Below are 26,258 nucleotides of genomic sequence, written 5' to 3'. Positions count from 1 at the left end.
CTGTGAGGCTGTGTGTTGGAGGGGTCCTGTTAGAGCTCCTCCTTGGTCCAAGCACACAGCCTGTGACTCTTGAGAGGGAGAGTTATTTCCAGTGGTGCCAGGGCAAAGCAGGTTCTGACCTGAGAGAGAAGGTGATGAGCTCAGCAGGGCCTAAGCGGACAGGAAGAAGTCAAAGCAGCTTAGGAGGAAGGCTCCAGCGGGGCCTACCACACCTCCTCCTACAAAGCTGTTTACCGGACTCCCCGTCCCCATAGAGATGAGGCTGGTAGCCAGTCCCCAGCTCTTCGCCCATGGCTGCCACCTCCCCTTGTGAGAAACAGGAAGTTGGGACCTTTGTCGGCTCAGCTGCACCCTCTACATTAAATATTTATCTTGGAGTCCAGGTCAGAGCCCTAGAGAATAAGAGAAGCTCACTGCTGGTGAGAGGGGGTATGGCCAGGATTCCTGGAGTTGGAAGATTGTCAGCTTCACCATCTTTGGAGAAAAGGAAGAACATGAAAGAGATGTGGCCCTTAATCGCAAGGATCCTGACAGGTGGGGAAAAAAACTGGTGACGGGGGAGGCAGGCACATACTTTGTCCCTGAGGGAGGGAAGAGGATGGCGCCTAAGGGTGGGCAGGTATCCAAGCTTTAGGAGAGGGGAGATGCACTGCTGCCTGCCCTCAGGTAGTCCCAAATCTCCCCCCTCCTTTCTGAAGCTGACTTCTGTGGGCAGGGGCTACCCATCCCACCCCCATCCCTTCAGCTTTCCTGGTGAATCAGAGTTTCTTGGAAGGGGCCTTAAAGGGGGATCTGGTTCAGTTCCCTTATTCAGTGCAACAGTTGCCTTTACGAAGATGCCCCACAAGTGGCAGACTTGGAACCTCTGAAATCTCTTTCTTGGAGACCTTGGATCTGCTTCGGAGTATGCAGCCAGTCTGCTGGTGCAGCCAGTCTGTTGCCACACTGACAGCCCTGCAGACACTGGAAGCTAGGTGGCATGCCTCTCTCTCTCAAGCCTCTTCTCAACCTAAGCCTCTCCTTCCGCTTTTCACATGTGAGACTGTTTCAAGCTGGTTCCCCACAACCCGGATAGCTCTTTTACCTGAACTGGGAAAAGATATAGCTGATAGCATCAGTGATAGTAGGGACTTAAAAATACGGTTTCATCTTTCTCCATTCCCTTTCTTCTCAACTTTTGAGTTGAATGATGTGCTTGCTTGGGAAACACTCTGAAGTGCATGGTGACCTTAGGGCACCAATCTAACTCCCAGTAGGTCTGCGATAAACATTTTCATATTTTCATAATCTATAATTGATCACTCCCAAAATAGATCTGAGATTGTCCAGCAGGTATTTGCTATCTGGTGGGCTTGGGGTCCCAGAGCCAAGCCAGGGGCTAAGAAGTGGTACCCCAGAGTCTGTCCACTAGCAGTTAAGCATTCATTAAGTACCCTCGCTGTAACAGGCCCTATGCCGGCACAGAGGCTTGGGGGAGAAGGGGAAGATGGGATGGCCAGAGGGGTTGGGAGCCAACTGGCGCGCGCGGGCTCTTGGGACCCGTTGTCAGAGCAGCAGGAACAGCGGAAAAGCAGCAAGATCAAAACAAGGACGGTGTATGGGAACACCAAGACCCTGGTAACCCCATCCCCGCCAAATGGACCCCGCCCTCGTCCTCTTCAGGGGCGCGGCACGCCCAGCGAGTCGCTGTTTTAGGCCGATTTCCTCCCGCGCTGTCCTCCGCGGGCCTTGCACGTGTGTGAGCATCCGCCCGTTTGCCAGTGCATGCGCTCATGTGTGTGTGTTCGCACTCGCCCGGACGCGCGCTCACGCAATCACAAACTCTCTCCCCAAGTGGGCAGAGAGGCGGCAGGGCCTAAACTCGGCCCCCTAGGCCACTCTGCCTGTGCGGCGCCTTTATCTCGGCCCCAGCCTTTCTGCATCCCGGTCCCGTTTCCGAGGCCGCCGGCTCCGTATCAGTTGCTGGCTCACCCGGGTTCTTTAATCATTCCTGCCCTCTGTCCTGGCTCCGCCGTGCAGCGGCTCCCTTCCCACCCGCTGGAAATGTCGCTGGAAACTCTGAGTGGCGCTCGCTGGCCCCCGCCCTGCGGTGGGGGCCGGGGAAGCAGCTGGGAAACCGGAGTGAGCTCCCCGGGGACCCTGGGCGGTTCCTCCCGGCGCCGCCTCGCGGCCGGCCCGGCCCCCGGCAGGGCCCACGCCGTCCTCGCTGCCCGCCCGCCCGCGCCCCGACGGGGAGCACTCGCCCGCCCCGGGCCGGCCGGCCCGAGCCCCCGCCCTCCACTCCAGTCCGGCCCACGGACCAGATCGCAGGGAGACACATTACGCCGCGCGCGCGCCTCTCACGGTCCTTCCTCCCAGCGCGGGCCCTCGCCCCCCTCCCCCAACTCCGGCTCCGTCGATTCCCCTCTTCCTCCTCAGGGGCCGGCCTAGCGGAGCCTGTCCTGACCCGGTCACGAGGGCGGACGGCACAGCCCGGACTCCCTGCCCGCCCTCCCTCCCCGAGGGCCCGTCGCGGCTGCGCCAGGCAGGAGCCGCGCAGAGATGCTCCTGTCTTCTCGGGCGTCCTCAGTCCCCGCCACCTGCTCGCCTGGGAAGGTAGGTGCCGGGAAGGAGAGGCGGTGGAGAGGAGACGCGGCGGGCGGGGGGGGGCGCAGTCGAGGAGGGACCCGCATCCAACACGAGAGGAAGGCAAGGAGCCCCTCCCCCCGGGGTCCTGGTCCCAAACTCCGGGGAGGAGAGAGGTGAGAAGTCCCCCCCTCAATCCAGATAAGGTGAAATTCGAGAAAACCTGTCCTTGTCCACGTGGACTTGTAGCTGGAAAATACCCCAGAATGCGCCTAGGGCCAGGCCCCCAAGGTCAGGGCAGTACTTAGAGGGAGGAAGGCGTCTGCCAGCTACAGCAGGGCTACTTCACCTCTTCTAGCCCTTTGGAGCTGGCTGCCAGGGTGAAAGGCTGCCTGAATCCTGGGAGGACCCCAGGAATTTCCTGGCACCCCTGTCCTCTGCCAGATGCTGGACCCATTGACCCCTGTGCCTCCATCTTCCCTGCGAGAAGTCCTCCTTATCGTCTCCTGGTGCAGCCGCCAGGAGGAAAACTCAGCCCACCCTTCCCCACCCACCCCTGCATATCCTGAGACGTGCGCCCCCGGGAGCTGTGTTGGGGAGGGTCAGGCTGGGCCACCAAGGATCAGCAGACCCTGGAAAATCAGGTGGTGTGGGCAGAGCTCCTGCCCGCCCCTTCCTTACTGGAGGGCCCTTCTCAGTGAACACAGCAGGGTGGGCCGCAGGGAGAGGAAAGCAGGCTGGGTCAGCTGATGGGCAGGACTGCCAGTGCTGACCTCGCAACTTGGCCTCCGGTGGTCAGCTGGTGGGGGAGGGGTTGCGGCTAGGAAACAGCCTGCCCCAGCCCTCGGATCTCCCGCTCTCCCCCGCCTCAATTTCCCCCGCAAAGAGAGGGAGAGCAGCAGGAACAGGGGTGTGTCTGCCTGTTTCGGTTTTGGTAGGAGTCCTAATTGGATCCAGCTGGTGAGAGGCCCCTCCTCCAGCCTCAGCCCTCTACTCCCCTCACAGCCAGAGGTGGGCCCGGAAAAGCTGGGTCCCAGCAGGTCTTTTCGAATGTCAGAGGGAATCCCCACTCAGACTAGAGTCAGGGAGCTGCCCCCAGCCTAGTGTGTACCCTGCAGCACCGCCCCCCCACCATGGCTGAGCAGGAACTGCGTACAGCGGTAATCACAGCCCCCATTGCACCTTCATCCCCTCTGGCCTCCACAACACTTGTGCTGCTCATATGAGCCCCCCACTGCACACACACACCTGCACTGCACACACACACCTCCACTGCACACACACACCCACACTGCACATGCACCTGCACTGCACACATACACCCCCACTGCACACACACCTGCACTGCACACACATACACCCACTACACACACGTACCCCCACTGCACACACACCCGCACTGCACACACACATCTCCACTGCACCCCCACTGCACACACACCTGCACTGCACACACATCTCCACTGCACACACACCTCCACTGCACACCCCCCATTGCACACACACACCTCCACGGCACACACACCCCTGCACTGCACACACACCCCTGCACTGCACACACACATCCACTGCACACACCCCCCCCACTACACACACACACACACCTCCACGGCACACACACCCTGCACTGCACACACACACACACTGCACACACACCCCACTACACACACACACCTTCACTGCACACACACACACCTCCACTGCACACACACACCTCCACTGCACACCCCCCGCCTACTATTCAGCTGACCCCCCTCTGTACCCACAATGCCCATGCTGCTCACATCACCCCCCCCATGGTACCCCCTGCGCAAGTCACATTCGGAGCACTGTGCTTACACTCCACCCTGCACACACAGCACCTCACAAGGCCCTCGCTGCCCTCCTGTGAGTCCCCAGACCGCACAGGCACGCGCAAGGCTTAACTCTGAACAAAAGTGCCAGAATTGGTCCAGCGCCGGAAGGTGGCAGAGGTTGGCTCAGCCTCTGGCCATGTCCAATAGGACGGGTGAGGCGGGACAGCTGAGCTCTCTGGTGGAAAAGCCCCACCGGCTCCTCTCCCGGCTGCTGGGAGCCCTCTCCCCTGACCTAACCTTTGCCCGGGGCAGAAGAACCCAGCTGACCAGTCAGGCATGGTACTCCCAGGAAGGCCCTCTGTTCAAAAAACAGCCTGGAGGTGTAGGAGAAAGAAGGTCGTGTGAGCACATCTGTGCGTGTGCGTGCATGTGCGTGACACTCAGCACCGCCTGCGCGTGAGCAGGTCCACCTTCCTGCTCCCCCACTGCTCTGCTCCCGCCCCACCCCTCACGGGCACCCTGAGCCCTCTGAGGCTTCAGCCCGAGCAAAGAGGCCAAAGAAGAGAGCTGATACTCCACTGAGCTCAGAAGGAATGGCTCCCGCGGCCTGGAAATGCTCGGCGTGCTCCGCCTCCCCGGAACCTTGGCCCTGTTGGGCAGTGCGCGGATGGCCTCACCGTGGCCCGGGGCCTCTCCGCGCCGCCCCCCCCCGCCTGAGTAGCCCCTTGTGCCCGCTGACAAGCAGATGCCTACACAGGGCCTGGGGGTGGCAGAGGGAACTGAAACAAAGTCCCAGTGCCCAGGCCCTTCCCTGCCAGCTGCCCCAGTTCCCTCTGCCTTCGCTCCGGGGGAGAGGGCCCCGCTGTGCACTGAGCGCCCCAGAGAGGCTGGCCAGCAGGCGCGCTCCCGGCCAGCCTCCCCTCCTCCCGGCCCGGCCTCCCCTCCCCCACTCCCACCCGGAGCTCCTGCCCGCGGCCTAACAAGCGGTCCATTGTGCCTCTGGGAGCCGGCCCGGACAGCCTGCAGGCGGGTGCCCGCACTGGCCTTTCTCCCGGGTCCGTGAGCTCCCACCCAGCTGGCCCGACCCCGAGGTCGGGCCCAGAGGGCACGGGCAGCCTGGATCCAGCAGGGTTCTCCCTTCCCCCTCCCTTCCCCACAGAGGACACGCAGAGGAGCAGCTGGTACCCCCAGGGTCCCCCCGCCTTGACCCAAGCATGCAGGCCTCAGCCCGCAGCCTCCCAGCTGCGCTCAGCCTGGATGACTTCATCCCCAGCCACCTCCGGGCCCATGTAGGGTCATCCCCCCGGGGGACACGGGTGAGTGAAACAGCGAGGGAGAGGGTTACTGGGGGCCTGTAGTTGGTGGGGGGCTCTCAGGACAGGTTGGGGAGCAGAGGGAGGATTAAAGGGATGGAGGGAGGGAAGGAGGTGGGTGATCGCTCTAGAGAGCCTCGCTGGTTTCCTGGAGAGGGTCAAGCCGTCCCCATGGGGTATGGCTGTGCCCTAGTAGCCATCCCTCCCACCCCTCTGCAGAGCCCTCCGGGCCTGAGCTGCCTGCTGCTCCCGGCCCCTCCCCACAGGTGCCCGTGATCCGGAATGGTGGCTCCAACACCCTTAATTTCCAGTTCCATGACCCTGCGCCCAGGACCGTGTGCAATGGGTACTTCCCACCAAGGAGAGATGCTTCCAGGCACCCAGGTGGGTCTGCTCAGGAAAACGTGCTCCAGGAGCGCCGTGGAGGTGGGGGTCAGAGCTTCCTGGGCCCTGCCTTATGGCTCCACCCTGGGTCAGGCTGGAGGGGCAGGAGGTGGATGGAGGCCTCTCGAGGGCCTGGGGCCAGTTAGCTCAGCTAACTGCCCCTCCCGTGTGAGCCTGCTGGCCTGTGAGAGGGAAACTGCTGTGGGAGAGACCCGGCTGACACATCCCTTCCCCTGCCTGCCCCACCCAGTGCCAGGGGAAGGCCCTGTGCAGGGGACATAGCCTTAGGGGCCCGGTGGACCTCCAGATGGCCAGGAGATAGCTTGGACTGGGGATGGAGGGTGAAGGAATGCGAGCGTGTGTTGCCTATAGAAGGGGAGGGGGCTGAACTCAAGACAGGCCCCCTAAGGTCTGCTCCGGTCTGTACTTGTTGGCCCAGCAGAAGGCCGGAGAAGCAGCTCTGGGAGCCTGCCAGCTCCTGGGATCCTGTGAGTCAGCCCCGCCTGGGCCACGGGGTCTGGGAGATCCTGGGGCCTCCTGGGTGCAGGCCCACCCCAAGGGCCCCTCTCCTGAGGAGGGTGGCAACCTTTACTGAGCATTCCCTTGAGGCAGGCCCTGTGTCAAGTAGTTCGTTCATTTAACAAATAGCTGTTAAGCACGTAGAGAATTCTGTGACACTGTAAAGGCACTTTACAGGCCTTATCTCACGTCATCCCTTGATATCCTGACAAGGTAAGGTCTGATTATCAACATCTTCCCCGTTGAAGAACCTGAGTCTCAGGGATGTTCAGTCACAGAGGCTGAACTGAGATTCAAACCCTCGTCCATCCTGCCCTGAAGCCCTTACGTTTTCACACCTGGGGGCTGAAAGTTCTGGTGAATGAGTTTCTGTCCCTTGCCCGTTGACTGTGTGTCAGGCACTGCCCTGAATACAGTCACACACACTAGCCCTCCCTGCATCTCTGCCATGGCTACCCTCATTTTAAAGAAGTGGAAACAGGCACTGAGAGGTTGATTGCTGTGCCCATGGTCACACAGCCGGTAGGCGGCAGAGCCCAGGTCTGGCTTCAGTCTTTGCCCCCAGCCCCAGGGCCTTTTCTGCCACACCCCGCTGCCTCCTCACCTGGATTGTCTCCCCCCGGCATCCTCTGCAAGTGACGATCCTGGCTCTCCTTCTGAAAACTTTTAGGACATCCCCAGCAAAGCAGGGTGGAGTGGGGACGGGCACAGATTTCTCAAGATAAAATCCATTTTCATTCACTTTAACTACTAAAAAATAAACAGAGGCCTGTGGTCCTGCTGGGGATGGGGACATTTGGATAATCTGTGTCGTCAACTCAGACAGACAAGGAGATGTTGAAACTTTTGAACCCACAGGGATCAGCGTTCTGAGGAGCTAAGGGACAAACAAGCCCAGGTGGGACCCCTGCCCTTTGCTAAAGCTCCCCCTGTACATGCCCCACAGACCCTGCCTGGTATCAGACCTGGCCAGGTCCTGGGAGCCGGCCTTCTGGGAACCAGAAGACCCCTGCCTCCCAGCATCCCCAGAACTGGTCAGCCACGTGGACCAAGGATAGCAAACGTCTGAACAAGCGCTGGGTCAAGTATGAGGGAATCGGGCCTGTGGATGAGAGCGGCATGCCTATTGCACCCCGATCTGTGAGTCCAGGGTTGGGGCCACTGATCGATGGGGCCCAGGGACCCACGTTGAGCTCCACCTCTGACAACAAAGGCTGTACCCAAGCCGTGCCAGACTAAAGCAGGGGTTCAACCATGATGGGTTTGGGGGATCATGAGCCCCATAAAATTACAGGCACTCTTGCATGTCTGAGTTGCACAGTGGTTTTTTTTGGGGGGGGTTCTAGACTGCCCACCAGGTTCTCAGTGGTAGAGAGCCACTAGTGTAAGGGTTGACCCTGGCAGGGACCCCCATTTTCACAGCCCCAGGACCTGGCACGGCACTCGTGAAACGGGTGCTGAGTAAGTTACCGGCTGAAGGGATGAACGGGAGAGTCCTGATGAGAAGGCATCAAGGGGTGGCAGGTGTGGGAGGATCCGGGGGTGGGGTCCAGGCGCGGGGGACCTGCCCTTCCTCCACCCCCAGGCCTGTCCTGAGCCAGTCGCCTCCTCTAGTTCTCCACCTCCTCACCCTCAAGTGAAACTCAAGTAGGTAACATGCCCTTCTGCCTCCCAGGGTTCTTTAGCGTCACAGGTAAGGCAGAGGATGTGAAATACCTTTCCCACCCCATCCCCCCACCGATACTGTTGCATTTAATTTTCATTACATAGAAACACATGTTCTGTGTGGAATCATCAGGAATACAGAAAAGCTAAGAGGAAAAAAATGTAAACTACCCCAAATCTCACAGCTTAGGGACCATCACTGGTGGAGATCCTTCCATATATCTTGTTCAAACGTAACACGCTACACGAAGTTATGGTTGTTAAAGATGTCACCACAGCCCACCCGCTGGGGCTTCAAGGGTGGCCAGAGAAAGGACTCAGGGAGGAGAAAACTTCCGTGGTTTGGTATCGGGAGGGTAGCCTGACTTCGCCTTCTCTCATCCCAGAGTGTTGACAGCCCCAGGGACTGGTACCGGAGAATGTTCCAGCAGATTCACCGGAAAATGCCGGGTGAGACACCCTTCCAGAGCCCTCTCTCTGCCTACGTGGGCTCGGACCCCTGGGGCTTGGGGAGTAAGGGGTAGAAAAGGGAACTTACCTGCCCAGGGAAGTCTTTCCACCCACCCCAGGCTCTGTGTTGAGTGGTTGCTAAAACAGGCCAAAGGAAGGAGCCGCCAATCTCCTCTCTGTACTCGGGGTACAATGACCAGACACTGTTCCCGGTGTCCTCTGAGGACCTGGGAAGCCATGAGGTCACACATTTGTTCAGTCAGTCCCTTAACCAACTGTTGAGCACTTGCTGTGTGCTGAGCATTGTTCTAGGTGCTGAGGACAAAACAGGGAGCAAAAGAGAATGTCTCTGCCCAGCGAAGCTTAAGGCGGGGGGCGGGGGTCACGGAATAAACAGATAAGTATTTAACATGGCAGGTGGTGGGAAGGGCTAGGGAAAAAAAGCTGGGGGAGTGCCCAGCGCAGGGAGGCTGCCACCTCACGCAGGCTAGTCGGGAAAGGCCCCTGAGAAGTGGCATCTGAGCAGAGAGCTAAGGGTGTGAAGGAGTTGCCCTGCAGGGCTGGGGGAGGAGCGTTGCCGCTTGGGGAGCACCAGACACCCAGAGGCAGAGCAGGCCGGGCATGTTCTGGAGCCGCAGGGAGGGGCTGGACCACAGTGAGAGGGGCACGTGTCAGGAGATGGATCACAGAGGTGCTGGGATCTGGTCGCCCAGAGCCTTTGGCTTTTACTCTGTGAGAACTGAGGAGCCACCCAGAGGCTCTGAGCAGAAGAGTGAGTGACAGGCTCTGACAAGTGATGGCTGAAGAGGCTCCCTCTGGCTGCCAGGCGGGGAAGAGGTGGGGCTGGGCGGAGGTGGGGGACCAGTCAGGAGGCCTGGCTTGAATCCAGGCTAAAGAGTCTCGGACCAGGGCAGTAGCAGCGGGCCTGGTGGGATTCCGGACACAGAGTCATGGGAATTTGCTGATGGATTGAAAGAGGCGAGTCAGGGATGACTTTAAACCTGAGTGAGTCGATGGAGTTGCCCTTTGTAAATGCATGTACACACAGGGGAGGCTGCGAGAGGTGCAGGCCTAAGGGGCGTTCAGTTTTCGATAAGGTTCACCCAAAGTGGCAACTGATATACAAGTCTGCAGTTCAGAGGCGAGGCTTAAGCTGCAGGTGTTAATACCCGGGACCCACTCAAAGAGATTTTGATTTAAAGGTTCCCCCAAGTAACTCCGATGTGCAGCTAAGGTTATGAGTCCCTGGAATAGACAGTGATCTTTAAGGTAGAAGACTAGACCAGATCACCCAGGGAGACAGAGAGACAGAGGCCCAGGAACTGAGCCCTGAAGCACTTGGTTTGAGAGATGGGCAGGCATCAGCTATGCAGCCTGGGAAGGGGCAGCCCGGGGGGAGGCAGGAGGAAAACCAGAGTGGTCTCCCTGAAGCCAAGTGAAAAGGAATTTCAAAAGGAGGAAGTGATCCACTGTGACAGATGCTGTTGATGGTCAAGCGGGACTGCCCTTTGATCTGGTAAGGCGGAGGTCACTGGGGTACTTGATGAGGGTGGCTCAGGCTGAAAGCCTGCTTATCGGGAAGGGGAACTGGAGACACTGAGTTCCCTACGGCCAGCAGTTTGCTGCAAAGGAAAGCAGAAAACTCCGGGAGCTGGAGGAAGGTGTGGGATCCGGAGAGGGGCATTTTGGTTTGCGTTCAAGGTCAGAACTGTGGTCGTGTGTCTGCGTGCCAAGGGGATCAAGTGGGTTGCCTGGTCAGTAGCTCTTCCTAGGAGGCCCCAGAAAGTCCTGAGCACCTTGAGGAGTGGGTCTGGGCAAAGGGGGAAGGACAGGTGTTTAGAAGAGGGTGCAGAAAGGGAAAGAGGGCGAAGGGGAAGTGGGATTCCCCAAACTGACCTGGTGAGTGCAGGTCTGCAAAGATCAGGGAGAGGGTGTGTGTGGGAACGCCGGGAGGGAGGGGCAGGAGGGTTTGGGCGAGGCCACTGCCCCTGTTGGCTCGCTCAGGCCCTAAGTCGGCCAGAGGCATTTCAAGCCCTCCCAGAAACCTAATTCCTTCCCTCCCTCGGGACATTCTTCAGGCTCTGACTCAGCCCCTTGGCCCCTGCTCTAGGCAGGAGGGGTGCTGGGAGCCTCTGGGGCAGCCTCATGGGGCTCCGCATCCTCGCTTGTTGCCTCAGCCCTGACCTGGTCCTTTCTGCTCCCACAGACCTGCAGCTGGACCGGACCTTCAAGGAAGAACCCAAAGGTGAGGGGGTGCGGGTGTCCCACCCCAGCCCGGCGCCTGCATCTGCCCCTCCCTGCAGCCACACCTGGCTTTGGGGCTCCCCAGTTGGCTGAGCTCAGCTTGAGAAGTTTGTATAGCCCATTTCCACGAGTTCCAAATGCCCTGGTAGATGGTAATTAAGAGCCTCCGCTTCACTGTCCAGCGGATGCCTAGCCCTGGCCGTGATTTCTCTGGGCCTCTCTTTCCTCACGTGTAAAACGGGAACACCCCAGAGATGTTTGGAAGGTTCAGTAAAGAATGTAAAGCTCTTGGCCCCAAACCCATATTTCGTGGTCCAGACTATCACTCCCATTCCCGCCAGCCATCCAGGAGCACGGGTGGGTGTGGGCCAGAACCTTCAAGGGGTCACCCAGGCGCCCATAACCCCAGCTCTCACCTCCCACCACCCCTGCTTGTTTTCTCCCACTTTCAGTGGCTTCTTCCTGTGCCACCTCAGCAGACTCAAGGCATCCAGGGCCCCAGCAAAGACCTGCTGCCAGGCCAGGCCAGAAGTCGTCTCTGAGCGGGTGAGCCAACGTGGGGAGGAGCTGCAGAGGGGCGCTGGCTTCCTTGTGGGGATTGTCGCCCCCTGGTGGCCACAGCTGGCACAGTCTTGGAGCAGGGCGGCTGGCTCCCCTCCATGGCTCTGCCCCTTCTTAGGGTCCCCACGGCTCCAGATGCTCCCCTCCCCGCCAGAGCCAAAGGGGAATGGCGGGCAGGGATGGACTTTGCGCCATTCCCGGTCAGGACCGCCTGTGATGCCTTTGTGGTTGGCAGCAGGAACTCATCACCCCAAAGATCCACTCATCATATGGGGTGGAGAGCGGGGCAGCCCATGACTAGGCGTGGACCTGGGACCTGTGGCCATCCACTCTGAAGCCTGGAAGAAAACAAGGGGCACAGAGGATCCCAAGCTTTCTCCCAGATGCCGCAGAGAGAGGAACCCTCCAGATAGGTCAAGGACGGAGTTCCTTTTCTCTGTGCAAACCACCTGAGCCCAGCACGGGCTGCAGGGCCCTGGAGGAGCTCAGCCCAAGCTTAAGAATCAGGAGCTTGTCTGTCACAGTGTAATCAATGAGTTTCTGATTCCTTTATGGGGAGGGGGTGACCGCATCAGCATGGTCTTAACTGGGCTGTGGCTCTTGGCATCATCGATAAGGTAGAGACTAGGATTTGCTCAAGATTAGAACCCAGAGTTCTGGATTAAAGGCGGTGTGCGGCCACTAGCCATGTGACCTTGACCGAGGTAACCAGTCTACGCCCCACTAGCCCCATCTGTTAAGTGGGCATCAGAGGGTGGTCGTGAAGATCAAGGTACATTGCAAGTCTCCACAAACATTATTATTATACAGGCTTAGTTATGACTAGAGCTTCCTTAAATTAGGAACAATGTATTCCATTCTCATTATCAGTGTTATGACTGATGTTCTTTCTAAAATAGAGAATGGAGTCATAGTTACAGCCAACAAATACTGACCCTCCCGTCAGACATTCCATCATTTGATAAGCTTGGTACAATGGTTCTACTTGGTGGAAACATTCAAACGCAGCAGAGGCTGGAACATTTCAGCCAGCCAAGAAGGAAGCCCTGGAGGGGAACTAAGGCAAATGTGACAGATGACATCACTGATCCAGTACCTCAGGGAACTGAGGCCCACGGATCAGAAGTAACTTGCCCAGAGCTCCAGGGTCAGGCCTGCAGGCTCTTTGCCCCGTCCTGGGTTTTCCTGGGGCTAAGACATAGTCCCACACCGTTGGGCATTGGTGCAAGGCACTTAGTCATGGCGATTAGCTTCATCGAAGCTGCCCAAACATACATACCCACAGTCACAGGGCCAGACGGAACACAAATGTGGGGTATTCCAAGGCCAGCAGGAAAGGGACTGGCCACTCCTGGAGCAGATGTGTGTGTCAGCCCTTCTCCTGGGTGTCTCACATTATGTTCCCCCACCTAAGCTTTACCACACCCTTATGAAGGTGGGAATCATTCTCATATTATAGGTGTTGAATCAGAGACTCTGAGAATTCATTAACTTGCCAAAAGATGACACAGCCAAGTGGTGGGGCCAGCTGGGATTCGAACTCAGAGCTTATAACGTTTTACTATTTAATACTGCTTCCACAGCCCTGAGGCAGGTGGGGAGGGGGTGCAGCTCCCTCCCCAGGATTGTGTGCTCAGGCATGCCTCAGTTTCCCTAAAAGGAAACTGAAGAGATGTCCTTCCCTCTTTTTAGAAGAAGCTGGGATATCTCCGAAGAGTTTCTTAGAAACACCTTCAATTGCAATGCTGGAGCATCCTCCTCCCTGCACCAGACCCCAAATCAGGTAGCTCGCCCAGCATCCCCCCACCGCCCTCCCCGTCCCCTCCATCCCCCACCCCCGTCCCCCGCCTCCCCACTTCTCCCACCACCACACTCTTTGGCCAGGCCCTCGGCTGCAACAGCACAGATAATAGCTTGGGGCCTGTGCAGCCAGAAGAGCCCAGAATTCTTAGGAGGGCACTGATGGGGTGGGACAGTGGCCTGAAAGCCTGCTTTTTGAGCCTGGCCAGTGTCCCAGTACCTCTCTACTCAAGCTGATGCCTACCCACCCCTATGCAGGTGTCCAGACACCGAGAGAAAGCAGACAATGTCTGGACGGAAGAATCTTGGAACCAGTTTCTGCAAGAACTAGAGACTGGGAAGAAGGTGAGTGTAGGCCTGGTTCTCTAGAATAGGATGCACCCTCAGCTAGTGCGTTTGGGGAGTGAGTTCACCCCCTCTGACTCACTCGTCCCACTCTTAGCCCAAGAAACCACTGGTAGATGACCCTGTTGAGAAGCCTCCCCAGCCCATCGAGGTGAGTGTTGCGGGCAGGTGGGCAGGAGGGGAGACCGCATGTTGGGGGAACAACGAGGGAGATTATGGGTGGTGTTGGTCCCAGTGACCATGGGCAAAGGCCACGGACCCAAAGCTCTGACCCTCTCCAGTCCCATACGGTTTACCTCTATACCCCCAGCACCCAGGACAGTGCCTGGCATACAGTAGGTGCTCAGTAAATGTGTGCTGAAAACTGTGTGTTGATCAAAGCAGGAGCTGAGAAGGGAGTGATTAGTCTGGGCTGGAATTGTCAGGAAATGTTCTTGGAGGTGGAGCTTGGAGGACAGGCAGAGAGAGGGGCTCAGGATGGGGGAGACACAGGCAAAGGCTGGAGGGACGTGTGTGTGTGTGTGTGTGTGTGTGTGTGTGTGTGTGTGAACACTCAGCCGGCTGGACGGGCAGTGGGAGGGAAAGCAGGTTGTGGAAGAGTGAAGCCAGGCTGTGGAAGGCCGTAGAAGACTTGATGGGCGAGGAAGTAGGGAGTCCTGTAGGCTGTTGAACAGAGAAGTAATACAACAGAAAATGGTACTGAGGCACATCAGGAAGTACTAAAGTATTACTATGGGAGTAGGGGATGGGTGAGCTTGGTCAGCGGGCAGGGCCCCCCTGACACCCTGAGACGCACCTCCTGGCAGGCCCAAAGGTAGGCAGCCTGGCCTGGCCCTGTGCCCTGAGCCAGCCCTTTACCCAAGCACCGTGTGCTTTGTCCCGCTGCCCACTGGGCTTCGCACATCTGACCTTTGACCAGTGCCCCCCACGGTGCACTGCCCCCCGCCCCTCCCCGCTGTCCAAGTCTCCCCCCATAACCCGCCGCCAGGTCCTGCTGGAGAGAGAGCTGGCCAAGCTGAGCGCCGAGCTGGACAAGGACCTGCGTGCCATTGAGACCGGGCAGCCATCCCCCAAGGTAGCGGCCTCCCAGCCCCCTCCCGGGGTGGGGGGGCACGCAGAAACCCGGAGCCGCGGCTGCCGGGCTTGGGTGGGAGGCGCAGGCCGACGAGAGGCGTCGCCTCCAGCTGCACTCGCGACCTTGGGAGACTTCATCCCTGTTTGCTCTCTCCTTCCTAAAATGCAGGGCGTTCACTGTTCCTAGTGACCCCTAAGAACCCTCCCAGGCCGACTCCACGGCAGCCTGCCGTACGGGACCCGGAGGGGTTCCCCGCCTCGACCCGCCCCCTAGACCTCAGCCCGCTGGGACCCCAACCCCAACCAGGCCCCGATTTCCCGGCCTCCCCTCCCCCTTCCGCACCCGCGGTTCCTCCCCCGGCTCCTCGCTCCTCCAGTTCCCAGCCCGCCGCCCGCGCAGGCGACTCTAGGACCCCTCCCCCTCCCGCCCCTCTCCTCCCCCTCCCGCTCTCCTACGAGCCGCAAACTTTTCCGGAGGCGGCGGCCTCGGCTGTGTCGGGCACCGGCGTCCCGGGCCCTGACCGCGCCCGTCTCCCGCACAGAGCTCGCAGGCGCCCCGACGGTCCCGGGAGCCGCGGCCCCCCGCGCGGTGAGTGGCGGCGGAGCAGGGCGGGGCGGGAGGGCCGCCGGCGGGGACGTGGCGCGGGGAGGGGGCGAGCCCGGGACACTGACGGCGGGAGGAGGGGCCCGGAGCGCGGAAAGTGGCCGGCGGGGGCCCGATCCACCGCTCGCCGCCAGGGGGGCCGTCCCAGGCCCGCAGAGGGAAGCCTACCCCCAGCTCGGGACTCGGGTAGTGGCGGCGAGGGGATCCTGCCGCGCACTCCCGCCTCCCCACCCCGGGCCGCACCCTTTCCAGGCCTTTACCGCTCGGGAAGTAGGACATCCTGCTGAGAGCTCGGGACCTGGGAGACGCCTTGGGAGGAGGCGGCGGGTGATGGGAGAAGGGGGTGGGTGGGACATCTGGGTGGTCAGGGGTGAGCCGAGTAGGCTGTGAAGCTCCAGACAGGTGGCTCACTCGTGTGCCCCCGCGCAGCCCGGCCTCCGCCTGGAGCTCCAGTTCCCCGAATGCACTTTACCAGGGTTCCTCCCTGAGCGCCCACAGGATGGCGGACGGAGGAAGCCCGTTCCTAGGTCGGAGGGACTTCGACTACCCTTCCTCAACCCGAGGTAAGAACCAGATCTTGCTCTTGTTGTCACCCAGGCAGACGCCCACCACCACCACCAGGCACCAGATGTGCTGGGGCCCCGGGGGAGGTGGCAGGAAGGTCATGGAGCCCCCTGCTTCCACTGGTTCCTGTCCTGGGCGGGGAGGGGGAGCAGAACCCCATCCCAGCCCTGCCCCCCAGACATGGCCTTCCCAAGCTGAGGTAGTGCTTCTCCACAGACCCTAGTGCCTCTGAACCAGGGGGCAGCCCAGCCAGGAAGGAAGAGAAGAAGGTAAGGGGGGTGGGAGCGTTAGGGTCAGGGTGCAAGGAGGGCCTGGGGTGGGTCCCGGTGGCTGCTCTTCCCGACCTGCCAGCTGCTTGACTGAGGTCAGTCCTTCTGTCCTCTCCCCCTGCCCAGAGGAAGGCCGCCCGGCTCAAGTTTGACTTCCAGGCACAGTCCCCTAAGTAAGTGCCCTTCTCTTCCCTCCCCTTCCCTCTGGGGCAGTCTCTGGGAGGACAGAGCTGCAGTGGGCCCCCCAGAGGGTGGAGAGGACTCTGGGTGCGCTGCGCAGGGTCCGAAGGGAAGGAGGACCTGGAGGACCTCAGGTTGCTAGATGTCCTTGCTCTGGCCTTCAGGGAGCTGACTCTAAAGAAGGGTGACATTGTCTACATCCACAAGGAGGTGGACAAGAACTGGCTGGAGGGGGAGCACCACGGCCGGCTGGGCATCTTCCCTGCTAATTACGTGGAGGTGAGCAGGGCAACAACAAGCAGGGGCCTGGTTGGGCGGGCGGATGGGTTTGCAGAGAGTGGAGACCCCTTTAACCATCCAGGGCCCCTCTCTCTGGAGCTGGCTGCTCCCTCACAAATGGCAAGTTTCCTAAGACGTAAAACTGTGAGCTCCGGGCAGGGGCCAAGTCTCAGCCTCATTCATGCTCTCAGGAAATGTTTGTTAAATGAGGGCTAAAGGTGGAGCCCAGCCCAGGGGGGAAGAACCAAACAACTCAGTTCCTGTACCAGAGGCCACCAGCCCTGTCGGCCTCCCCCACTTTCACCACTCAGAATCCACCTCTCTCAAGCTATCTTTGGGAAAAATTCTAATTGCAACTGGCAAGAGTACGAATCGTGTGACAGTTCACAAATCACATATACTTGCATCACCTTCTTTACGTGTTATTACTTCCCTTGTTCCCCTCATTAATGTGGGAAAGTGATAAATCATCCCCATTTTGCAGATGCACTTGCTAAGGTTCAGAGACAAGTCGTTAAGTAGAAGATCTAGAATCTGAATCCAGAGACAGGTTCTGGATTTGATAAATATAGGGCTACAGGTTATCTCGGGTATTTGCATCTTTTAAGGAATTTTAAATTATCTAATTTATTGGCAAAAAGTTGTTCATAATGTTTTCTGATTATCCTTTTTTTAAAAAAATTTATTTATTTTTGGCTGCATTCCGTCTTCATTGCAGTGGCTTCTCTTGTTGCGGAGCACGGGCTCCAGTAGTTGTGGCACATGGGCCCTAAAGCACAGGCTCTGTAGTTGTGGCACACTGGCTTAGTTGTTCCGCGGCATGTGGGATCTTCCTGGACCAGGGATCGAACCTGTGTCCCCTGCATTGGCAGGCGGATTCTTAACCGCTGTTCCACCAGGGAAGTCCCCTAATTATCCTTTTAATGTCAGTAAGATGCAGAGTGATGTCCTTTCTTTCATTCATGATATTGGTAATCTGTATCTTTTCTTATTCTGGCTAGAGATTCGTTAATTTTATTGACTTTTCAAAGAACCAACTTTTGATTTCACTGATTTTTCTCTATTTTTGTTTTCAGTTTCATTGATTTCTGCCACTTCGTTATTTCCTTCCTTCAGCTTGCATTAGGTTCTTTTTCTAGTTTTTTAGGGTGGTAGTTCAGATTATTGATTTGAAACCTTTTTCCCCTAATGTAAACATTTAATGCTATAAATTTTCCTGTAAGCACTGCTTTAACTACATCCCACAGATTTTGATATTTTCACTCAACTCAAACTATTCTCATTTCCTTTGTGGCTTCTTTTTTTTTTTTTTTTTTTCCCCATGGTACACAGGCCCCTTACTGCTGTGGCCTCTCCCATTGCGGAGCACAGGCTCCGGACACACAGGCTCAGCGGCCATGGCTCACAGGCCCAGCCACTCTGCGGCATGTGGGATCTTCCCGGACCAGGGCACGAACCCGTGTCCCCTGCATCGGCAGGCGGACTCTCAACCACTGCGCCACCAGGGAAGCCCTGTGGCTTCCTTTTTGACTCATGGATTGGGTCATCTAATTCAGGCTCTTCATCTCATAGGCATCAATAGACCTCCCGTATCCTCAGAACGATGTCCCTGATCCTGAAGTTCCACAAAGTATATATAGTATTCTATGTCATCAATCATTTACATCTTAGTAGGAACTAGTTTATTAGTGTCTTGGTTTCCTGGGTAGGGTGAAGCAGAGAGAGTGTGGGGACTCAGGGCACCTGGTGGGGTAGAAGGGGAGGAGGAGGAGGAGGAGGAGGGACACTTGGTTCTCAGCAGCAGTGAAATGGTAGATCCTCACTTTTAGGTAACCAGGAGTTCCCTGCTCCTTGGAACTCCTCATGTCCTTCTGTGCTCCAATTTAAACTGTCTCCTATTTGCACTGCTGTTGTCCACTCTAATAATGCCCACTCCACATACCTCTGATGGAAATTCTTCCTCCAGGAGCATTCTGGGACCGACCACCCCCTTTCCTGTGCTCACCCCTGGCCACCCTCAGTCTTGTGTCTGGTGTCTGTCTCCTCTCTGGGCTGGGGACAGATCTTGCCCATATTGCCTCACCCTCCCAGGAGCCCCAGGTCTGTGCCCAGTTGATGCCCAAGGTGACTCTTTCTCATGCCCTGTCTTCCCACAGGTGCTGCCTGCAGATGAGATCCCCAAGCCCATCAAGCCTCCGACCTACCAGGTGCTGGAGTATGGAGAAGCCGTGGCCCAGTACAACTTCAAGGGGGATCTGGAGGTGGAACTTTCCTTCCGAAAGGTGCGGCCAGGCAGGGAGTGTGGGTGCAGGGCAGGGGCAGGTGAAGACACAGGTAAGTATGTGCAGTAAAAACATTTTTAAAAAAATCGGGGGTGCCCATCTTCAGTAGTATTTCAGATTTTTTTCCTCAGTCTCTTTGGATATATTTCACTTAATTTTGCCCATTTTTTAAATGTTCAAAACTTCTAGAGTAGTTGTGCTTTGTTCAAATTGCAGTTTGATAGGCTGTGAGGATCACAGTCAGCTTTTTTTTTTTTTTTTTTCCTCTGGTGGCGGGATCCTCATAGTTCCCCAACCAGGGATCGAACCTGGGCCCATGGCAGTGATAGCATCGAGTTCTAACCATTGGACTGCCAGGGAATTACCTCAGCATATTTAATAGAATGGAAATCTTAGAATGCCTTGCATGTAGAAAGATGTTTTACAAACTTTTAGACAGTTATGTATATATGTTTGTGTGTGTACTAGATTGTTGTTACGACATATTTTTTACTATAGATCATGGTTCAGAAAGCTTGAAAAATGTCCTGGAAAGCAGGGAACTGGTCTCCCTTGGCTGATTTTGGGGGCAGAGGCCATGACTGCCACTAGCGAATGTTTCCCCAGAAGAGCTGGCCCAGGGGGAGAGGGGGAAGGAGGTGGCTGGATGGACAGAGGTGGGGGCAGGTGGAGGCCAGAGACCATCCTTCCCAGGGCAGCCCCACTAACACTAGTCAGCATGGGGGCTTGAGGACGCAGCAGCTGCCCTCAGAGAGTTTGTTTCTTTATGCAGTGGTGACCGGATAACCCAGGGCGGAGGCAGGGAAGGACCCAGTCATGGCAGGGGTGGCTAATGCCTGCCCAGTGCTTCTTACCAGCCTGGCATTGAGCTGTGTGACCTCTGTATAACCTGCTGACACACTCTGAACCTGATCCCTTTGTGCAAGGTGTTAGGTTTAAATAACACTGTTCCACGTAGGCTACCTCTGGTACGTGGCACCCGGGAGGGCCCTGCAGGTACTAACTCCCTCTCTGCGACCAGGGGGAGCGCATCTGCCTGATCCGCAAGGTGAACGAGCACTGGTATGAGGGCCGCATCTCAGGCACCGGGCGCCAGGGCATCTTCCCTGCCAGCTACGTGCAAGTGACCCGGGAGCCCCGGCTTCGGGTCTGCGACGACAGCCCCCAGCTCCCTGCATCTCCTCGCCTGACCACTGCCCGCCTGGCCCATCACCCCAGCTCCCCATTAATGCCACGCAGCCCATTTGACCCCACCGACTGGGGGGGCCGGACCTCCCCCCGCCGCACTGGCTTCTCCTTCCCCACCCAGGAGCCCAGACCCCAGACCCAGGTAAGGTGACCTGCCTTAGACCGGAGAGCTGAGCCCTGCTCCGCGCACTGTATCTCCCATTCCTGTGATGCTCTGTGCTTCGGAATCCCTCCCAGACTGCTCAGGACAGACTAGTGGGGTGACTGGGCAGAACCTTGTGTTGCAGCCCCATCCTGGCCTTGAGGACCTCAGACCCTTGGTTCTGTCCTTGAGCTGCAGCCCAGGGAGGCAGGAGTTTCTAGGTAGGACCCAAAGGCAGCACCAACCTCCTGACCTTCCAGAATCCACTCTTGGGATTTCCCTATATCAGCCTCTGGGACAGGGTGTGCCATGAGTTGGGGGTCTGCCATTCACCTGCTGTGTGACCTTGGGCAGATGGCTTGCCCTCTCTGGTTCTGGGTTTCCTCGCCTGTAGAATGGGGATAGTAATCCCCACTGCAGAGGTGCAGAGGGGTAGTTGGTAGGTAGTAGCTGATGGGTAAATGATAGCCATTGGTCCTCGTGCTGACATAGCTCACAGACAAGTGCATCTGCTCCTGGGTTCATCCACTCACTCAGCAAACTGTTATGGGCAGACAGAGCCAGCGCATAGGACTTCTCCTGCTCCCGGCTTTGTCCGTGCACGTGTTCAAATCAGCCATCTACCCTACCTGGGCCCAACTTCCCAGCACTTGTGAAGTGAAACAGTCAGACAGATCTCCCTGTGCTGTGGGGATTGCGAGATAAGATGAGGCATCGTGGGAAGCTGCTCCTGGTGAGGTGGGCAGGCCCGTTCACTTCACCTCCTTCATGCTTGCATGTGTCTGCCTGCCTTCCTGTGGACCCCAAGAGTCTCAGCACCCTTGGGTCAGCTCTGTCCCATCCTGGAGGCTCCAGCCGTCCGCTGGAGCTGGGGACCTCATCCCCCAACACCACTCAGATACACTGGACCCTGTGAGTACTGTCTGGGGTGCTTGGTCGGGGGGGGCTACCCCGCAGGGGGTGTTGAGCACACGGACCCCCTAACCTGCTCTTCCCCCCATCGCAGGATGGAGTTGGTAAATTCCTACTAAAGAGTGCTTGTCCTTACAGTGCTTACGGGTGATTTTGGTGGGGTCGGGGGTGCGGGGGCGGGAAGGTGCTTGTCTGCGGTGTTCCTGACCTGTCCCTGCCAGCCCTGGGCCTTAAAGCAAGCCTCCCACACTGGGTCCCCTGACCTCCGTCTCCTCACTGCGTTTCCAGCCCTGAGGTCAGCGCGTGTGTGCGCAAAGTGTGGGAAGTGGTAGGACAGATTTGAAGGCACTGGGAACTCAGAGGAGGTGGGGTTTGGGTGATTAGGGCTTGGAGAGCAGGGAGCAGGCCTGGGGAAGAATGCACTAAAGCCAGACACAGTCGCCATCCCTGGAACTGGGCCAGGGGCTAATGGGAGCATGGAGAGACGCTGGGAAATTCAGAGGATGTGGCTGCCTTGGTTTTAAGACACTCCAGGCCTGGTCTGGGGAAGGGGTGAGGGCTCTGGTGGTTGCCATGGCGATGTTTCCTGCAGGTACCGGGCGATGTACCAGTACAGGCCCCAGAATGAGGATGAGCTGGAGCTGCGGGAGGGGGATTGGGTGGATGTCATGCAGCAGTGTGACGACGGCTGGTTTGTAGGTATGTGGGCTGGGGCCAGGTGTATCTCAGGGTGCTAGGGGGATGCGTTGGGGGACAGGCCAGAAGGGGTATCTCCAGGTCCTGTGGGGGATGGGCTGAGGGCAGTTCAGAAAGGGTATCTCAGGGTCCCTGGGGGGATTGGGGTGGCTGCTACTGGCGGCCAGTGCTGGTTCAGCAAAGGTTCACGGACTGGCCATCCCCCACCCTTCCGGCCGGGCACTGGCTGCTTCCCCAAAGCCAGCACTTCTGTTGCCTGCCTTCATTCCCTGAAGAGGGATGAGGCCTGGGAGGAAAGCAGACCAGCTCAGGATCATTGGCGAAGCCAGCTGGACTCAGGGCAGCACGGTTCCCAACCCCCAGGCCCCTGTTCCTTCCATCATACACCTCTGTCTCTGGAGCAGTCCTTGCAGGGGAAGGGTCCTATCTCCTGAGACACTAAGCCCCCGATGGAAAGGAGCAAGTCTCACACCTGTGTATCCCCACCCCCAGCTAGCAGCTAGCTCCTCCCACCCCCAAGAGGAGAGAGAGGAGAAAGATCCTGGCTCTCGGGGCTGGCCCAGGGGCAGCCCAGGCAAAGGACTAAAGCAGGAAGCCTCAGGTTGGCCTTGGCCTGGTTCAAGGTGACCAACCCAGCAGGCTTTTTCCCAGAGTGGGCAGGCCCTGTCCAGGCCTCAGCTTCAGAGGATGAGGCTGTCCTCAGAGAGCAGTGAACATCCTGGGGAAGCTCCCACTCAGCAGGCTGCAGGGCCTGAGAGGTTGGAGGGCTGGCTGCCTAAGGAGGAGTGGCCCCTTGACCTGGCAGCAGCCCCCTTTCTCATCTGAATCCCAGCACCTCATTGCTGACTAAGCTTCGGACACACCAGTGATTATGAAGCACCACCTTGTTACCAGTCCTTACTTGGATGGGTGGGCTTCGGGGCACATTCTCATTTTACTCTGTACATGTCTACTTTTGCATTTTTTTTTTACAACTCCTAATAAAGACAAGAGGAAAAAGCACCACTTTCGTGGAATAAGCCACAAGTGCTTTTATTTTTTATTTTTTTAAATTTTTAAATTTTTTGCGGTATGTGGGCCTCTCACTGTTGTGGCCTCTCCCGTTGCGGAGCACAGACTCCGGACGCGCAGGCTCAGCGGCCATGGCTCACGGGCCCAGCCACTCCGCGGCATGTGGGATCTTCCCGGACTGGGGCACGAACCCGCGTCCCCTGCATCGGCAGGCAGACTCTCAACCACTGCGCCACCAGGGAAGCCCCACAAGTGCTTTTAGAGGAAGGGTTTAGAATGTTCGGTTTCTCAGTCACACTGGCACATCTCAAGTGCTTGGCAGCCACATGTGGCTAGTGGGTATCATTTTGGACAGTGCAGGTCAGGGAAGGCTTTCTGGAGGAAGTAGGGGAACAGGGGAAGGATTTGGGAAGGAGAGAGGAGAGGGGAGAGGGGAGGCACTCCGGGCAGGAGAGGAGTATCAGCAAGGTCTGTGGGCAAGATGGGCCTGGGCTGCTCATAAGAGAGGATGGAATGGTTGCCTGCCGGGAAGGGAAGGTCCAGGACTTTAATTTCATTTTATATTCCTGTGTCTTCTAGCATTTCCCCTCCTCTACCCCAGCACACAGGTTTCTTTGGGGTTGTAGCAGACAGAGGCCTGGATTTTAGTCCCTCCTTTGCCTCTAAGCAGCTGAATGCTTTGGGGGAATTCATGTGGCCTTACCTGCCCCATCTCTAAAATTAGGGTGTCATACTAGACCAGTGAGATTCCTCCCAGCTTAAGTTCTGTGATTCATCTTCCTGTGTCCTTGTTTTCCCAAGGACGGGTGGGGTTATTCAGTGCTGTGTGCAGAGCTGTACACAGTTGTTGAGTGCTCAGATTTCGTCCATCATTATCGAAATCATGAAGTGTGGCTTGTCCCGTCTAAGCTTCTGCCTCTAGGGGGCAGGAGCGAGAAAAAACAAATCCTCCCTGGGACCGGGACTCCACTTGCAGTTCTGGGCACTGCCAGCAGAGGGCAGGGCTCTCACTTCCCCCAACCCCATTCCTCTTGTAAAACGTGGGGAATGCTCTTTCTGTCTTTCCTATTTCAGGTGTCTCCCGGAGGACCCAGAAATTTGGGACATTCCCTGGAAATTATGTAGCCCCGGTGTGAGTGGTCTCCATGGCAACTCGGAGCCCAGCCAGGATGGGATGGGGAGCAGAGCGCTTATGGGCGGGAGAGAGGACGCCCCCCCATCCTCCTCCCCCAGGACCTGAGCCCCTGGCATCTGCAGACAACCTCAGCAGCCTTTCCCACGGAACCTCCCTCGAAGCCCCCTGGACTGATTCCCACCCACAATTCACAGGCATTCCTCTAACAGCCCTTTTATTTCCTCCCCTACCCCACTCCCCAAATATAGAGGTCTGCTTTGAAGTGGAGACTATTTCCAGGCCTTATTGAGACCAGACCCCCGCGTCCGCCACCGCACCCTGCTATGGCGTTTCCTCTAACAGGGGCCCGCTCCCAGCTTCACCCCCATGGGGTTCCTCTAACAAGGACCAGCTTCCTAACCTAATAGAGACCAAAGGCCGTCTTTGCCTGGAAGGGATTCCTCCCCTTTCACTCCAGCTTGCCTGCCATCCCCTTTGTCTTCCTGCCTCCAGCTGGGCCTGGGAGTGAGAGGATGGACGCAGCACTTCCTTAGCATTCGAGGCCTGGCAAGAGGTCTTGCCCGAAGGCTCCCTCTTCCCACAGGCTGCCAAGCCCTGGACCTGGGTCCTGCTTATCCTCCTGCTGCTGTAGCGCCCAGGAAGGGCGGGGCCTCCGAGGACTGTCCTGTCCCAGATGCATTCCAGGGGGACTGATGTGTGCTGTCCTCCTGCCTGCCCAGCGGCCCCCAACCCCCAAGTCCCCTGTGGAAGAGAATGTAAAATAAATCTGGCTATCAGGGACCTTGCCTTCCTGTCCTTTTCCTTTGTGGTGGGAGAGGGCTCCACCTGCTTAGGGTTATGGGAATTCTTTATAATGTAGGGAATCAGGTGGGATGTGAATGAGTGAGTGTGTGTGTGTGTGTGTGTGTGTGTGTGTGTGTGTTTAACGGGAGGCTGCAAAAGAACCATCATTATCTCTCAAGATCTCAGGTGTCCGGCACGATTGGGCAGCCCCAAGGGTCGGGCAGCTGTCTGGCAAGCAGTGCTGAGAGAACTAACGTCACAGGGATGAGGGCAAGGCCTGACTGTGGGGAGAAACCAGAGATGGGAGCTGAATGTGGCCTTGTTTGCGGGCTGTTTGGTTCTGGAGCTGCCATGGGGTTGCTGAACTAAATGACATTCCTGTTTGTTCTGCTCCTAATGTTTTCCTTCTGTGTGCTCCATTTCCACACCGAAGTTCTAGTGTGTTTGTTGACTTTCTTTTTCTGGGCTCGGGTTTTTGAGCAATCGATGGCAGGAAGCTGGGAGTGGTGGGGCACAGCTAGCCAAGGCGACTCTTCTGGGGCTTGGTGGTTCCTGTAGGGGCATAGTCTGGGCCTGGCCGCTCTAATCGGGAAGAAAAGCTCCATTTCTTGGCCACTGCTGGGAGATGAGCGGGGCATACGGTGTTACCCACATGTTATCTGATGTAAGCATCCCAACAGGCAGGTTATGAGTCCATTTTACAGGAGGAGAGACTGAGGCAGAGAAATTTTCTGGGTCACATCATTATAGACCTGAAGTCAGATCTGATGACTATTGCTGCCTCTCTGCACAGTCTACCAAATGCCTGCGCAGTCCTTGTCCAGAGGCCCTGGAGAAGAAAGGTCATGCGTGAGGTCCCTGGGGCGGCCCCGGGCTGGGCCTTTCTTACATTCTTCCTGGCAATCCTGTCATCTAGGCCTGTCACCTAGGGCACCCGCACCCCAGGTGGGTGGAAAGAGGCGGTGGTGGCTAATTCTATCAGGACAGGTGGGAGAGGCCTGTGAATGACAGGGCTGTGGCCGGTCCCTGGCAGGCTCCTCGTGCCTGGGTGCGGCCCAGGCTCCACTGCTGGTTAAACAGCAGGTTGAAGAACAAGACCTGCTTTCACTTCTCCATCCACCCCAGTCCCCACCATGGTCTGTTGCTAGGTTGGCAGGCCCAGCCCATGCCATGGAAGTGACCATTCCTCACGAACATGCTAGCCTGTCCCTGATCCCCCATCTCAGCTTCTTCAAGTTGCCTGATGCCCTCAAAAAGGACCTCAGGGTTGAGACTTCCTTTCCTTAGGGCAGAAACCAATTCCACACCCTCTCTTTGGCGGGGCCCTGGGGCCTCTGCAGCAAATCAACCCTATGCCCTGCCTGTACATGACCCCTTCTCTGCTTTGACTTGGCATGAGGTGGGAAGGGCGGAGGGGGGGATCAGAGCCAGAAGGGACCTTAGGTCGCCGGGGATGCTCATCCCAGTGAGGTGAGTCACTTGGCCACAGAGTTGCTA

The 26,258-nt window shown here is 57.6% G+C and overlaps 1 protein-coding gene across 6 annotated transcripts; it reads left to right on the top strand.

Moving 5' to 3' along the window:
• The first annotated feature begins 2,493 nt into the window (after positions 1-2,493).
• Positions 2,494-24,758, top strand: SORBS3 (sorbin and SH3 domain containing 3). 6 transcript variants are annotated; one of them, XM_022562865.3, is made up of 21 exons: positions 2,494-2,595; positions 5,521-5,677; positions 5,941-6,058; positions 7,524-7,717; positions 8,629-8,692; positions 10,899-10,937; positions 11,389-11,482; positions 13,190-13,280; positions 13,556-13,642; positions 13,740-13,793; positions 14,631-14,717; positions 15,259-15,305; positions 15,750-15,883; positions 16,101-16,153; positions 16,280-16,326; positions 16,498-16,612; positions 18,769-18,894; positions 19,916-20,224; positions 21,033-21,136; positions 21,729-21,835; positions 23,918-24,086. In XM_022562865.3, the coding sequence occupies exons 2-21, from the start codon at positions 5,576-5,578 to the stop codon at positions 23,977-23,979; spliced, it is 2,034 nt and encodes a 677-aa protein (XP_022418573.2). In that variant the 5' UTR covers positions 2,494-2,595; positions 5,521-5,575; the 3' UTR covers positions 23,980-24,086. The 6 variants fall into 6 exon arrangements, with proteins under 6 accessions (XP_022418573.2, XP_089768973.1, XP_022418571.2 ...); XM_089912847.1 differs by lacking the exons at positions 21,729-21,835; positions 23,918-24,086 and adding an exon at positions 24,227-24,758; XM_022562863.3 differs by lacking the exon at positions 21,729-21,835 and having other exon boundaries at positions 23,918-24,758.
• The last annotated feature ends 1,500 nt before the right edge of the window (positions 24,759-26,258 follow it).

This window comes from Delphinapterus leucas, chromosome 6 (genome assembly GCF_059928025.1).
Source record: "Delphinapterus leucas isolate spDelLeu-1000000601 "Yukka" chromosome 6, BTC_Dleu_Yukka2, whole genome shotgun sequence".
NCBI lineage: Eukaryota > Metazoa > Chordata > Mammalia > Artiodactyla > Monodontidae > Delphinapterus > Delphinapterus leucas.
Note: the sequence above shows the minus strand (reverse complement) of the source record. Positions and strands in the feature narration are given on the sequence as shown.